Here is a 13,579-nt window from a genome sequence, read left to right as displayed (position 1 = left end):
CAGAGCTTTGTCCTCAAGAGCCCAGCTCTGGAATCAGGTCTAGTTTTCAATCCCAGCTCCACCTCTTACTGTTGGCTGAATAACCTGGGTGTAGGCCCTAACTTTGAGTCTTTCTGTGAATTAATAAGAAAGGCAGTCAGCCAGCACTTGGCTCATGGTACACCTTCAATATATGTCAGCTTCTATTATTATTATTTAGATTTAAAGTACCATCTAACAAAATGCAAATACCCAGAGAGGCATACCTTGTTACCAGTTAAAACCTGGAGGGCGGGGGAGCAGAGTCTCACCACTCGAATGTCAATTAGGATGGCAGTAGCCAGCCAAGGGATCCAGGACTGAAACCTGGGAGAAGCAGGGAACTAGGCCAAAGGAGAGAAACAGCTTTGACATTTTGCTCAGAGCCTCAGTGATTCTTCTACACGGAGAAGCACCCAGTCGTTGCAGCTATCCAAGTGCAAATCCTCGCTGTTGCAGAAAGGCAATCTAAGTGCTGAAGCCAGATCACAGGACCCGTGGCCCTCAGGCCGTTAGGGGCTGCTTCTTTCTCGGTGTACAGCCAACCTCAGAGATTCTAGGTATAGACTTTCTATGGGAAGATAGGAAACGGTGGCGCTGCCGCATTAGCTCTTGTTTCTTGTATGCAAGGGTTCTCAACACTGATGTGTGTGGAAATGTGCACACCCCAGGGGGGCTGCTGCCCTGGGTACTTGCCTTTAGCAGCCAATGGAAAACCACCACCCTTTTCTGCAAAGCAGCTGTGCGCCTCTTCGCACTCGGAGTAGACTTCCATTTGTGGAGTCATCTCTCCCCCCTATAAATCAGCTATTTGTTGATTTTAACGTTCCCCTTCTGACCAGCAAGGAGAGAAGAGGAAATGTCATTTTGGTGACTTTCCATTAAGCTGTTGCATACAAAATGGATGAGTGATCTTTTTTGTTTGTTTGTTTCTCTGATTCAGACACAGACTGCCATCTAAAAGAAAGTCCATTTCATCTCCTGCTGCGTCGGGGGTGTGTGTGTCTGTGGGGTCCTCCTGGGAGCACACATGCATCTCACACACCCACATGCGCTGGGCCCAATGAAGCACTGACCTGTCAGGCCGGCGGCCTCCGCAGACAGGAAGGCGCTCCAAGACAGGAGGAAAAACAGGCCGGTTTCCAGCAGCGGGAACTCACAGAGTTTGGTAAATTTGGTCAAGTGACAAAGACATGTTAAGGGAAACAACAAATGCTGTTACAGCTAAATCTCCTCCTTGGCTGAGGAAAACGAATCTGGTTGAGATAGTTCGGAGTAAGAAAACTGATTTTCAGCGCTGACTGGGAGGCCGTCCCTCTCACTGGGACTGCTGAGAAGGAAGGCCAGCATGCCTTCCATGCTTCGTGGGGAGCTGAACCCTCCAGTTAAATGCAAACTTGTGTTCAGATTTAGAAAAGGCGTCCTACTAAGTAAGAAGCTAAAATCAGCTAACTGTGGGCACAATACCTCTTGCATTTGACCTTGGCCCTTGGGCTGTGGCCCTCAGGGGACAGCAGCAGATCAGGGAAAACAAAGCCCCAGACAGCAAGGCTTGGAGATGTGCTATAAGTGCGTCAGCACCAAAGAAGGCCGCTGCTCCCTGGGGAGTGATAGTCTGTGGACAGATCACCTTAAAGACTCCTCTCTTGGGGATGGAAACAGAACCAGGAGGGACATTTGTGTTCACTGATAGGGAAGCTACCTGTGCTATCTTAGGATAAGTAGGTATATTATTTCTGGGTCCCGCAGCCCTTTAGCAGGCAACAGTTTATTTTGGCTGGGATGACACTTGGTCAATGCCTATAAATTGCCATAGAGCAAAAGCAGACTGATCCAAATCATGCAGAGAATGGGTTATGAGAAGATGATTAGGAATATGTGATTGATGGAAAAGGGTTACACTGCAACTGTGCCCACAGTTATGGAAAAAAAAAAAAAAAAGAACAGTCCTGACAAATAAGGAGATGTTATGTTGCTTTTTCATGCTTCAGGACAAAAATATAAAGAGATTCTACATTAAGAGATACTTAGCAAAAAGCATGATCCCTGAGGTGCAAGATCAAGGTCTGAGTCTTGGTTCTACTAGTCACTGGCTGTGTGATTTCTGAGCAATATGTTAACCTCTCTGAGCCTCATTTCTATCCTATGTGAACTGTCAATGAGAATAATACCTACTCACACAAGTGTGGAGAATAAAATGAGATGAAGAATATTTAAAATGTTTTGCAAAATTTTAGAAAGCAAAAAATGCCAAGAGGCAGAATGACAACAAGGTCAGGAATGTAGTCTCTGGAAACCAACTCTACTTCACTGTATCAGCTTCAGCGTGTCCCTTGACCAATTTGTGCCTTGGTTTCCCTATCCACAAATGGAGATTATCATGCAACCTACCACCTAGGTATATAAACCAGTTATTACGTTAAGCACTCAAAAGAGTACAGATATGCAATGAGGAATATGTAGGTTTTTCTATTAGTGTGATTTAAATTTGTTTTGTGAAGTGTCTTTCCAGGCTATAGATTCAGGAAGCATCTGGAAGCAATTCTTTATCTGGAAGAAAACAAAGGTTACCCTTTGACCCTTTCAGCATTCCCCCTTATTACTTGGAGGGCAGCCTTTGTCTTTAGAGGGGTTTGTTCCTCTGAATTCTGTCTTCTACTTTGCTGTGGAGGAGGCTTAGGCCACTTCCAGTACCAGAATATCAAGTGGACATAGGACATTTGTCTCTTTCAAACTTCTCCAGAAAGTAGTTTAGTTCTGGGTCAAGATCCAAGCTTGCATAAAGCCCAGGGGTTTTATGAGAAACATCGCCTCATTATGGACAAGGTATCAAGGCTCATTGTGGAAGAGGGAATGACTGTGCACCTGTCTCCTTTGCAGCCTGAGCTTGTGCAGGCAAGGCCCTCAGGGGCTGCATGACAGATCCTCCTGCTGAGACTGAGCCCCTGTCTCTTCTATCTCTCCACCACTTTTTCAGATCTGATCCAGTCTCGGGGCAGACTTCTAATCTCGAGGAATTTCTCCCTTTTCCTTACTAACCCCTTTCCTATGTATCCATACACTCCCTTCACATAAAGCAGAGAAGTGTTCCAATTTCTGTTTTTCCATATAGTGCAGGCTCTGGAGCCAAAAAGTGTGGGTTTAAATCCCAGCCCTGAAATGTCTCTGCTGTATGGCTTTAGACAAGTTGTTTAACCTTTATGTGTCAGTTTCTTTAGCTGTAAAATTGAGATAATAACAGTATCTTCTTCCCAGTGTTTTTATAAAGCTATATGAGAAAATACATCAGCAAAATGCTAATGACAAAGCTTGGCAAATGTTACAGTAATAGTAATTGTGTTGGCTATTACTGATACGTGATCCAGAGTATCTACTTAACCTCCTCGAGCCTCAGTTTCCTCATGTGTAGAGTGAGGATAATAATAGCCTATCTTACAGGGTTGATTCAAATGAGGAGATACATATAAAGGTTTGGCACATTTTAGACATTCACAAAATGTTGCTATTATCATCACCATTACTTATGCAAAACAACATGTGGTCTCCATCATAATTCCACTTAATAATCAAGAGGCAATAGAGATCAGTGATCAAAAGTATGGTCTGTCTCTTGGTTTCAATCTCCGGGTTTGAATTTTGGCTTTAATAAATATAAGCTGTATGATTCTGGCTAATACCTTACTGTTTCTAAGTTTCAGTATCCAACAAAAATAATATTTGCGTGATATGGTCATTGTGAGGGTCAATGAAGTATAACATGTAAAACAAATAGAGGCCTTGCATATGATAAGTACTGATATTAGTCATTAGATTATTAATCATTATTTTTATTAGAGATCAGCCCTACCTTTTCTGAGTTACTTTATTTCTTTATCAAAGGAGTTGATACTCTCTACGGTTTCTAGGATGTTTGAGTCTTCTCCTTCAGTCATTAAGTCCTAGAGACGCTTCTAAACATTAGTCTTCTTGATATTTCTTCCATGGTTCATCACAGTTTCTCTTGATTCTATACTGTTTTGACTCATCCTATGAACCAGTTCCTCATTTATTGTTTAAAAATAGGACCTTCAGTATGTCACTCTCCTGAGCAGAAACCTTTAGTAGCTAATTGCAGACTACAGACAGAAGCTCAGATTCCTTTGAGTAACACTCCAAGTGACTCCACAGTGTGAGTCCAGCCCCCCTGTGTCTCCTCATCTTCCACTGCTTACTAGCCTGAGGCCTCTGGTCCTCTCAGTCCCATCCCCACATTTCAATGGATGCTGGTTTTCTCCTGAATCACTTATCACATAGCCTTTATCTATATCTTACCTATATTTCAGGCCAAGCCTACATCCTTCTCTGCATGTAAATATTGCTTTTCAAATTATTTTTCAGAATCATAAGGCTGGCAAAGAGTCTACTGAACTATTTCAGAAACAATGGACTCATCCACATTTGAATTTTTAGAGTCCTAGTAAGTTGGCTGTGGCTTTGGCATACAGCTTCTATGCAACTCTTCTTGTAGAGCTTGTCTTTCCAAGTTTGTTACTAATTGAAGGCAGAGTCCATGTTTTATTCGTCTTTTGACTCATGTTAGAAACCCTTAGTAGAACCTAGCATTTCAGTAACTGGCTCAGTGAATAGTCCCCAAGAAAAAGTACCCAACATTTTACTTTCTTTGCTAGATTCCTGATGCATCTTGCACCCTTCTTCTTTCTTTTTTCCCCAAGGTCTTTTGTCCTTGATTCTTTTTCTGTCTCTTTTTATGGCCTCTGTTAAACCCTCACACTTGACATTGGTTTTCCGGCTTTTTTCTTCAACTCTTACTTCTGCCCCACCCAACTGCTCTAACTGAACACATCACTAGACCAGCTTCATTCCCTGGCTCAAATTCTCTAGGAACTCTGTCCATTCCTCCATGACACTACTGCAAAAGAGGGAATGAGATGACACAACTGCCCAGATATGGCAAATATATCATTTCTGCTCTGCTTGCACATCCCCTTCTGTAAAATCACTAAGGATGTTTGTTTAAACCCACAGTGAACTTAAGCTCGACCAGTCCTGTGAGATAGTGACTGAAAGAAGTTTGAAAAGGAAGAAAAGACTACCCAGTTAATCACTCCCAGTCCAGCCTGTCTTGTTTTTGACCTTGGATCTTCTGTTCTTCCTCTTGGCTCTGATATAGCCAATCCTGATGTCGCATGCCCACCTATTTTCCTACACGGCAGTTTTTTAAGTCTGTTGCTATATTGAGGTCAGAAAGTATCAGTAATGCTAGAATAGGACTTGGATAAGAAAAGATTATGGTCCCCTCTGCCGCTGGTCCTAATCTATGCCTCACAGATTGAGAACAAAGATGGCCTCAGTGGCTTGAAAACTCAGATGACTCCAGTGGCATGTATCGCGCTTGAACTAGACCATCTAGCCATTTGGCCTAGAGGTTGACCATCCTCAGAACATTCAAGGCACACTGACAGCTCATAACAGTTGCCCATCTTTCCACACACACATTCAAAGGATATCAGTGCAGTGACAACAGCATACGCAGATCCCATTGCAAACGAGCCGGCGAAGATCCCCAGGAAGTTCCCCACGGACTGGAAGAATGCTGCAGCATCAAATGCATTTGGATTCTCCTTGGGGCTGTAAATGGATATAGAACTGGAAAGAAAAGAGGGTGAAGGTTAGTCAGTGACTTCTCCCTTATGGTCCAAATACAGAAGTAAGAAGTTAGCACCCACATTTGAGGAGGGTACCTTCTCCCATGAGGTTAGGTGCTGGTTGGAAGAGTTCAGGAGACACAGATGAGGACAGGGAGAAGTAGAGAAAGCAGAGAGCTTTCCCTTTCCTTAAAGACCAATCCCATGGTATCCATGTATTGCTGCCAGTCAGTAAACATTTTTATATTGGAAGGGTCATAAAGAATATTGTTTCTGAGCAAACTAGGCATTAAAACATGGTAGGTGTACAAGGAATCTGCTGAGGAGATAGATAACTGTGAATTATTTAGTGGCCATATGTCTTCAGTGCTGTTATATATTCACAAATGCTCCTGATAAAAAGTGCACTTTTATGGCCTGTGCACAAATGGGCAATACAAATCACAGCATGCACAAAATATTCTGCTGTGATCTTGTCATAAAGCACAAAGCATTTCTCCTCTCCAGTGTAACCCTTCAGAAACAGAACCCAGACGATGCTTAGAGCATTACAGTATTAACCCCTGGGGAGAGACAAAACCCTCATTTTCCCACCGAAACAAATGGCAGCAGCTGCCTGAGGTCATGTTTTATACCCCAATTCTGGTGGCTGCCAACAGATTTATTTCCATAGAGAAAAATCAATCCACCAATAGGCAGTCTGTTCACTTAAGTATTTTTGAGGATGCCACATTTGCTATTTTTTTTTTTTTTTTTTAACCAGGACCTCAGATCCTAGAGTGTTATTATGAAGGACAAGGTGTGTCCTATTTTAGGAAATATGAACTCTGTATTGTAACATTAAAATGAACAGATGTGCTAAAACCAGTAGCTTTGGGGAGACAAATGAAGTAATATTTCATTTTTTAAATAGTTTTTATTTTAATTATGAGGTCTTTAAAACTAATCAGGAAAATCAAGAGTTTTGTAATAGGCTCTGGAAGGGTCTTTGTAGCAGTACAGAGAGCAAAATGTACACTAGGCACACTGACTTGGGATTAGATTGGATTTGATAGAGAGGTAACCGAATCTTATATGCTTTCGATGATTAGACCATGTTAACTCTCTGATTTGACTTTCCGTATCTAGAAACGAGTTATGGGGGTAGGGGAGATTCCAGTTCCTCTACAGGAAGATGTTTGGCTTTAAAAAGGTAGTTTTAAATGTTCTTAGTTTTTCCCCTGGATGTCTATAAACCTTTAAAGTAGGCCAAACCCTTCTACTTTGATCATGTAATTGGATAAGGAAGATGAATGTGTATCTCAAATGGAGCCCTTGAAATGTATGTAAGGAAAGGATTGCCTTTGAAGTGTTTTCTTTTTTGTAAAGTGTAGTATTTTGCAGAAAAAAAAAATGGAAAAGCAAACTCATTTAGCTCTTTTGTATCTGACAGTCCTGAGTTTGGGTATGTAACCCCAAGGCCATTACGAAACTTGGTGTCCAATGCTGCAAAGCTGGATGTGTGAGTTGATATTCACCAGCAGATTTCTTCAATCCAGTGAAGGAACATAGTGATGAGAAAACATTCTATTCGCATTCTGCTTTTCAAACAAAGAGTTTTGCATAGTCACACAGCTCTGAGAATAATTCTGTTAATTCCTGCAGGCTACCAATAGATGTGATCCATAGGACAGGTACCTCTTCATCCCCATCTCTACCACTGCACTCCAGAAAGTATTTTCTCTGTCCTTACACTTCTTGACCTTGGAGTATCATCATCACATCATTTAGCCATATCACTATGTAATGTTACTTCCATTATTAATGTAATGTTTTTCTTTAAATCAACTCATTTTTATTCAAATGCAAGAGATTTTATTAAAGAATATTTATGAAGTCATAGGTTTGATGTGCTAATTTTCTTTCTTCTTAATACCTATGAGATTATGTAACTATTACATTTGATGAAAAGTTCACCTGTGTGTCACCTACAATCATCTGAGTAACTGCACTAATTCTCAGTCTGCCTTCTGGGAGACATTCTCTTCCTGGGCTCTGATCCCCACCCAGTAGGGTACACACAAACTTCATATACTTCTTCCCTGTGGTGTTTGATTTAATTTAAGGGAAAAGCTTAACTTCCCTTGACTTATGAAGACTTGTCTGTTGAATTTGCTGCCCCTAAAGCTCTCCAGGATGTATGCACGGGGTACCCACTAAGGGCCCGGTTGTACATTAGGAGTAGGGTGTTGGGGGTCAGGCAGGAAAGGCATAGAGAAGTGAAGCAGAATTTGAGTCAACAAACATTTTGTTGTAGGCACAGGGGCCTAAGATGTAGATGACAACTAGCTCTAGTCATGGTGCTAAGTGTGATTTTTTTTGAGAGATAGATACATTTCATGGTGCAAATGAGGCAAGAGTCACTATTTTAGATGAGAGGAGATGGCATTTGAGCAGGGAAGCAAGTCAACAGACAGTGATGGGAAGAGGGTATTTCAGGCAGCAGAAAGAGTGTAAGCAAAGGCAAGAAGGCAGATGCGTTGAGGGCCCTTTAAAGCAGAACTATATCGTTATGGCTGGAACACAGGGACCATGTATATGGGCATCGATGGAGTCTGACATAGGTACGTGGCATCACTCAGCTTTAAATTTCATGTTAAACACATACAAAAGTCCAAAAGTCCTCACATTTACACAACATTTTGTCCCCTTTAGGCCTGCATTATAACTTCATTTAATCCTATAACATTTCTGCCAAGTGAACTGGGCACGTATTTTTATCCCTCCTTTTCTTTCTTTACTCTCTCTCTCTGTCTTTTTTTAAAAAAAAAAAAAAAAACAAAGAAACTAAGGGTTAGAGAACACAGAGCTATGGAGTTCAAAATGCAGATTTTTGGTCTCTTCCTTCAGAAAGTGATCTTGTTGGGAGAAAAGCAGGAAAAACAGGAACCCAAATCAGGTTAGCTGATTGAGTGCTATGCTGATTGTAAATGCAGAAGCTCAGGTACCAGAACCTTTAATTTCACCCCTGGATGGAACTTGGGCAGCACCTTCCTGTGTCCCACTGTATGGGACGACAGCACCCTTTCCCCCACCTCACTATATGGTGAGACTCTGGGCTTCTCATGGGAATCTGCTTTCAGAACTGGCTCCTGGACCTGAGCTTTGCTGGGCCTGGCCAGGGTCTTGTTCTTCTTCAGATTCCTGGACACAGACTGGTGCCTGACATGTGGCAGGCCAAATAAAGGCTAATGGAAATAAATGCAGGATGACTGGAAAGTAAAAAAGAAAGAAAGAAGAAATACAGGAAGGAAGGATGTCTACAAAAGCTAGTCTTGGAATGAATCATCATCTACAAGATTTCCTTTATTAAGCAAAGACTTTATCTATTTACACTGTGGGTGCTTTTAAGTTCATCAATCCAAACTGAAGATGACACTTGAGACTCTTAACTGGAGCTTCAGAGATCTAACCCTTATTGGCTCTATGGCCTTGGGCAAATTATTTCATCATGCTCAGACTCAGTTTCAAAGTCTGTAAAATGGAAACGTTAATAGTACTTATCCCAGAAATGCACGGGAATGTGAGGTACATTTAAAACCTGTATATTTATCTTGTGGACTGTAGGGTCATTTACTGAGTGCTAATTATGTGCATGAAAAATATACACTCACTGAATGCTGACGATCATCACCACCACCGCCGCCATTCTGCTGAGAACTTCCATAAGCCCCACATGACAGAGAACAGAGTGCTGTGGCTGAGCCAGGCCCCAGCTCCAACTACACAGAGATGGGGTGTGGCTTCCCTTCTGGTACATCAGGCTTCTGGGTTGCTGCAAGGAACTAGTCACTTTTGCATAGGAATAGAAGGGTCTCTGGGGAGGACACTGCCATTGAAGTGAGGCTAAACAACTGTTGTGTTTATTGCAGAGCTCTTCACTCCACAGATCCACAAAGAAAGGAGTGTCCTCTGTAGTCTGGCTAGGGATCTGTCTCAGGACAGGAATAGGCGAGGAGACTGAGCTTGATTTGCATCATCCTAGTTAATTGGCACCCATACTGGATGTTCTGTAGGCAAAGCCCTCTGGCTTCTGGTGAGGAGTGAGGTAAAGAAAGCAGGTTAAGAAAAGTCAGGCAGATTGTATCTCTCCCGACCTGCCATGATTTTAAGAAGGTGTTCCTCTGGGCTCTAAATCCTGGTGAAGGAGGCATCTCTTTGGGCTCTGGTTTTCAGTTGCAACACTAAGCCTCTGGACTATGGGGCAGCAGCTGCAGAGGGTGCTTTCTAGAAACAAACAAGGGTTTGGGTATATAGAGCTTTCCAACTTCAACCCAAGAGAGGAAGAGATAGCGTGTCCCAGCAGTTGCAGCCCTTTGGACTTAAAAAGAAAACATTTCCTCCTCTGCACCCCCTGCACTGAGGGACATGATTGGACCTATTCGTGGATGCAAACATTGGAAGGGAGAGAAGAGAAGAAGAATTAGACTTTCTGCTAATCTGTGTGGTGCTTGTTCTCTGGGGTACTACTCTGAAAAGGCATTGTTTATGACACAAGCTGGTAAAGATGGATCTACAGTCCCCATATTTCTGGAAAGAATATTTGAGATAGATGAAACCAATATCCTTGAAAATGATATGAGCAGAAATACATAGTGGTGTTTAAATATTCATCTCATAAATTGGAAATAAGTCCAGGTTATTGATTCATTCTATTCAGGAATAGATTATTCAGCAAAAACGAGTTTGATGATAGTATATTGTATCCGTTCTCAGAAATAAATGTGTGCAGCATCTTTTATTCAAAAATTTTGAAATGGATGAAATATCCTAAATTCCTTTGATGAAAGCAACATGAATAAGGATCATGTTGCTCGCTGTACCATTTAAGATTCACAGACAGGATCACAACTCTGGTGTTTCTCAACAACCCATTATTTAATCTTTATGATGTTCCTTCAGGGAACTTACCTGGCAGCTTAGGTAGTATTAAGAGCATAGAATCTGAATCTGGGTTCAAATCTCAGTTCTGCCACTTACTGCCTGTGTGGCCTTGAACCAGTTACTTAATTTATATGTACTTCAGTTTCCTATAAATTGAGGATGATAACACTAGTAACTATCACATAAGTTGCTACAAGGATTCAATGGATTAATGTTTATAAAGCACTTGAAATGGCACCTGTAACAGGTGCATTTCTTAAGTAAATCATCCTTTTCCAAAGAACCTGTTCTTCCTCCTCCTCCTCCTCCTTCTTTTCTCTCTCTCTTTCTCTCTTTTGAACTGAGAGTTTGGTTTAAGTATCTCCAACTAGATGTCCAGTCAGCACCTCAACTGAAAGAGAACTGAGATGTCATCACCTGTCTCCCTTATACCCTGACTGGACTGGCCCCTGGTCTAGGATCATGGAGTGTCTGGGACCATTTGATCTCACGAATTGTTTTTTGTGGAATGGTGTATGATACCAATGCTCAATAGATGTTGGCAGTGAAGAAGAAGAAGGAGAGAACAAGAAGAAGGAACGGAGGAAAAAGAGAAGAAGGTATTGCAATTATGCTGAAAGTAAAAATGATACGATGCAGGGAAAGTGTTCTATAAACGGTACCACCATTACTTCCACCAATGTCATCCCCTCCATGACTCATGACTCTGGCCTTTTCTCACTTTGGATCCTACCCAGTCTTCTCTCTCCTGGTTCTTAAAATCTTTCTCAAGATCACCTGGATTTTAACACCTTCCACTTTGTTATTTTTCACTGCTATGGCTAAAATATTTTGCCTCACATTTACTCACTTAAACTACCCAACAACGTCCAGCTCCTGGGCCGCTATTCTCTCACTGGCCCTCCCAGCTCCCATGGTCCAGTCTCCATCCTGGGTGCCCGACTGGGACACCCTGCTTCTCCTAGCCCCCAGTATACTTTCAGTTATTTTGTTAACAAAAAATCGGTGTCACTCGAAAACTTTCAAAAGGAAAATATTAAGCAACACATTGTATCCCTTTCAGAATATTTATTAATATAATCATTAAGGAAAAAAACGAGAAAATGACTACTATATCCAAAGAGTCCAAAAGAACCTATCACTTTCTCTGCCAAAACTTTAATCCCTAACAAAAAATTTCTAGCTGCTGACACCAGCTTATTATAGAATTCCTGATTAGTTGGGATATATATATTAAGTAGTTTATTTTTTTTCCAATTACTGCTTCTAGCTGTACTATATCAAATCCTTCTTTGTGTGGGTATGTAGTCCCATTAATGATGCCTTAGCAAAATTCCATTATTCAAGTCCTTTCAGTTATTAAGACTTGGTATAGTCTAGCTTAAAACCTAAATCTTCAAAGCAGAATTCTTCTTCCCCCTGCAGGTTCTAGAGCAGCAGGCAGGATGACTTGGGAAGAGTGGCAGAAGAGGTGTTCCTCCAACCCTCTTCTGGGCACCAGTGTCTTCTGGTATTGGAGGCACAGTGGAGGGATGGAGGAACACGCTTGTTCCTGCTCAGTCTCTGTGTTACAGACCTCTGCTGACAGGAAGCACCTCTATTTTGCTGAGAATCCCCTCACAGGGACTGATCTTCCATCTGCCCTGCCAGGTATGTACATCCCCAGCCCTTTTCTGTGCCTTGGATCTGGGGTCATTCGGGCAGCGTCATGACTCTCACCCTTCTTTTGACCTTCAATCCCCTTTATTGGGCCGTGGGCCACTGTGCCAGGTGGATTCACCTTGGCTACCTCCTAAACATACCAAACCAGGGAGCCATCAGTCCTGCTGACACAGACCATTCCAGCTGATTTCGTTCAGAGAACTCTCGGCCAGTCCCCACATTCTTGTGTACTCCCACTCCAAGAAACTACATCCAAGAACTTCCTTCCTTTACTGTTTTGAGAGGGTCTTAGCCCATCTAAAGTTTTCTCCACTTGGGAATAAGCTGGCAAGGCCTCTTCTTGCAGGTAGCCTCAGCCTATTGGGTGATTTCTTCCAGGGAAGTCTCTTCCACTTGACTTAGGATAGAGGAAGCACCCCGATAAACAGAACGCACAACTTCACACCTCAAACACTATATAGTCTCTCCAAGGGAGACCCCATTCTTCCTCACTCCTTTTATATACCAATTTGAGGCAAAAAAGATGGTGGGGAGGTTGAAGGAAATTAGGCTAGTTCTGCTGCCAATTAAGCTAGTTGGAGGTAGGGCCTTAACTGCTGGGGAAAGCTGCTGCTCTTTTAATTTTTATTTATTTATTTATTTGTCTTTTTAAAAGATTGTATTTATTTGACACAGAGGGTGATCACAAGTAGGTAGAGAGGCAGAAAGAGAGGGAGAAGCAGGCTCCTCGCTGAGCAGAGAGCCCAATGTGGGCCTTGATCCCAGGACCAGAAGACAGAGGCTTAATCCCCTGAGCCACCCAGGTACCCAAGCTGCTGCTCCTTTTAGTGTGAAGCCATTTATCAGCTTTTGTTTTCTGCTTTGCTCCCCAAACCCAGCTTGGCAAATAGGAAAAGGCCCACAGGACAACACAGCTTGTGAAGTTTACGTCAGGGTGCTTCTAGTTTTTTTTTCTCCTTATCTAGAGCTGCTTAGTCATTCTGCTCTTAAAGATACATTTTTTTTTTTTAAAGATACATTTTTAAGGAGAAACTCAATATAGAAGGGCAATGAAAATTTGTAAAATCTCTGGCCCTGAGTGTCACAGGTAAGAAACAAAGTAGAAGAAAACTAATTACAGTGCTATTTTGTGTTTAAAATTTTTTGGTCCAAAAAAAAACAAAACAAAAAAATGAGTGGATCCTTATCTATTATTTATCTTTTAATAACTGTACCAACCTGCCCTTTCTCAAGAAGTTGCTTAATTATGAATAAGGAATTGATTTTTATGGGGCCAAGAATTGTGTGTACACACTGGAATTCATTCTGGCATCTGCATGCCCATTATTCTG

At 41.9% G+C, this 13,579-nt stretch overlaps 1 protein-coding gene across 1 annotated transcript in view; it reads right to left on the bottom strand.

Moving 5' to 3' along the window:
• SLC9A9 (solute carrier family 9 member A9) overlaps positions 1–13,579 on the bottom strand; it is a 538,704-nt gene that overhangs the window by 290,117 nt on the left and 235,008 nt on the right. Inside the window, exons 7-8 of the mRNA XM_059391790.1 lie at positions 5,526–5,664; positions 1,095–1,200 (exon numbers count right to left, since the gene is read on the bottom strand). Of these exons, the coding sequence (XP_059247773.1) occupies positions 1,095–1,200; positions 5,526–5,664 (245 nt within the window). The remainder of the gene's footprint in view (positions 1–1,094; positions 1,201–5,525; positions 5,665–13,579) is intronic.

This window comes from Mustela nigripes, chromosome 2 (genome assembly GCF_022355385.1).
Source record: "Mustela nigripes isolate SB6536 chromosome 2, MUSNIG.SB6536, whole genome shotgun sequence".
In the NCBI taxonomy this organism is placed as follows: Eukaryota; Metazoa; Chordata; class Mammalia; order Carnivora; family Mustelidae; genus Mustela; species Mustela nigripes.
Note: the sequence above shows the minus strand (reverse complement) of the source record. Positions and strands in the feature narration are given on the sequence as shown.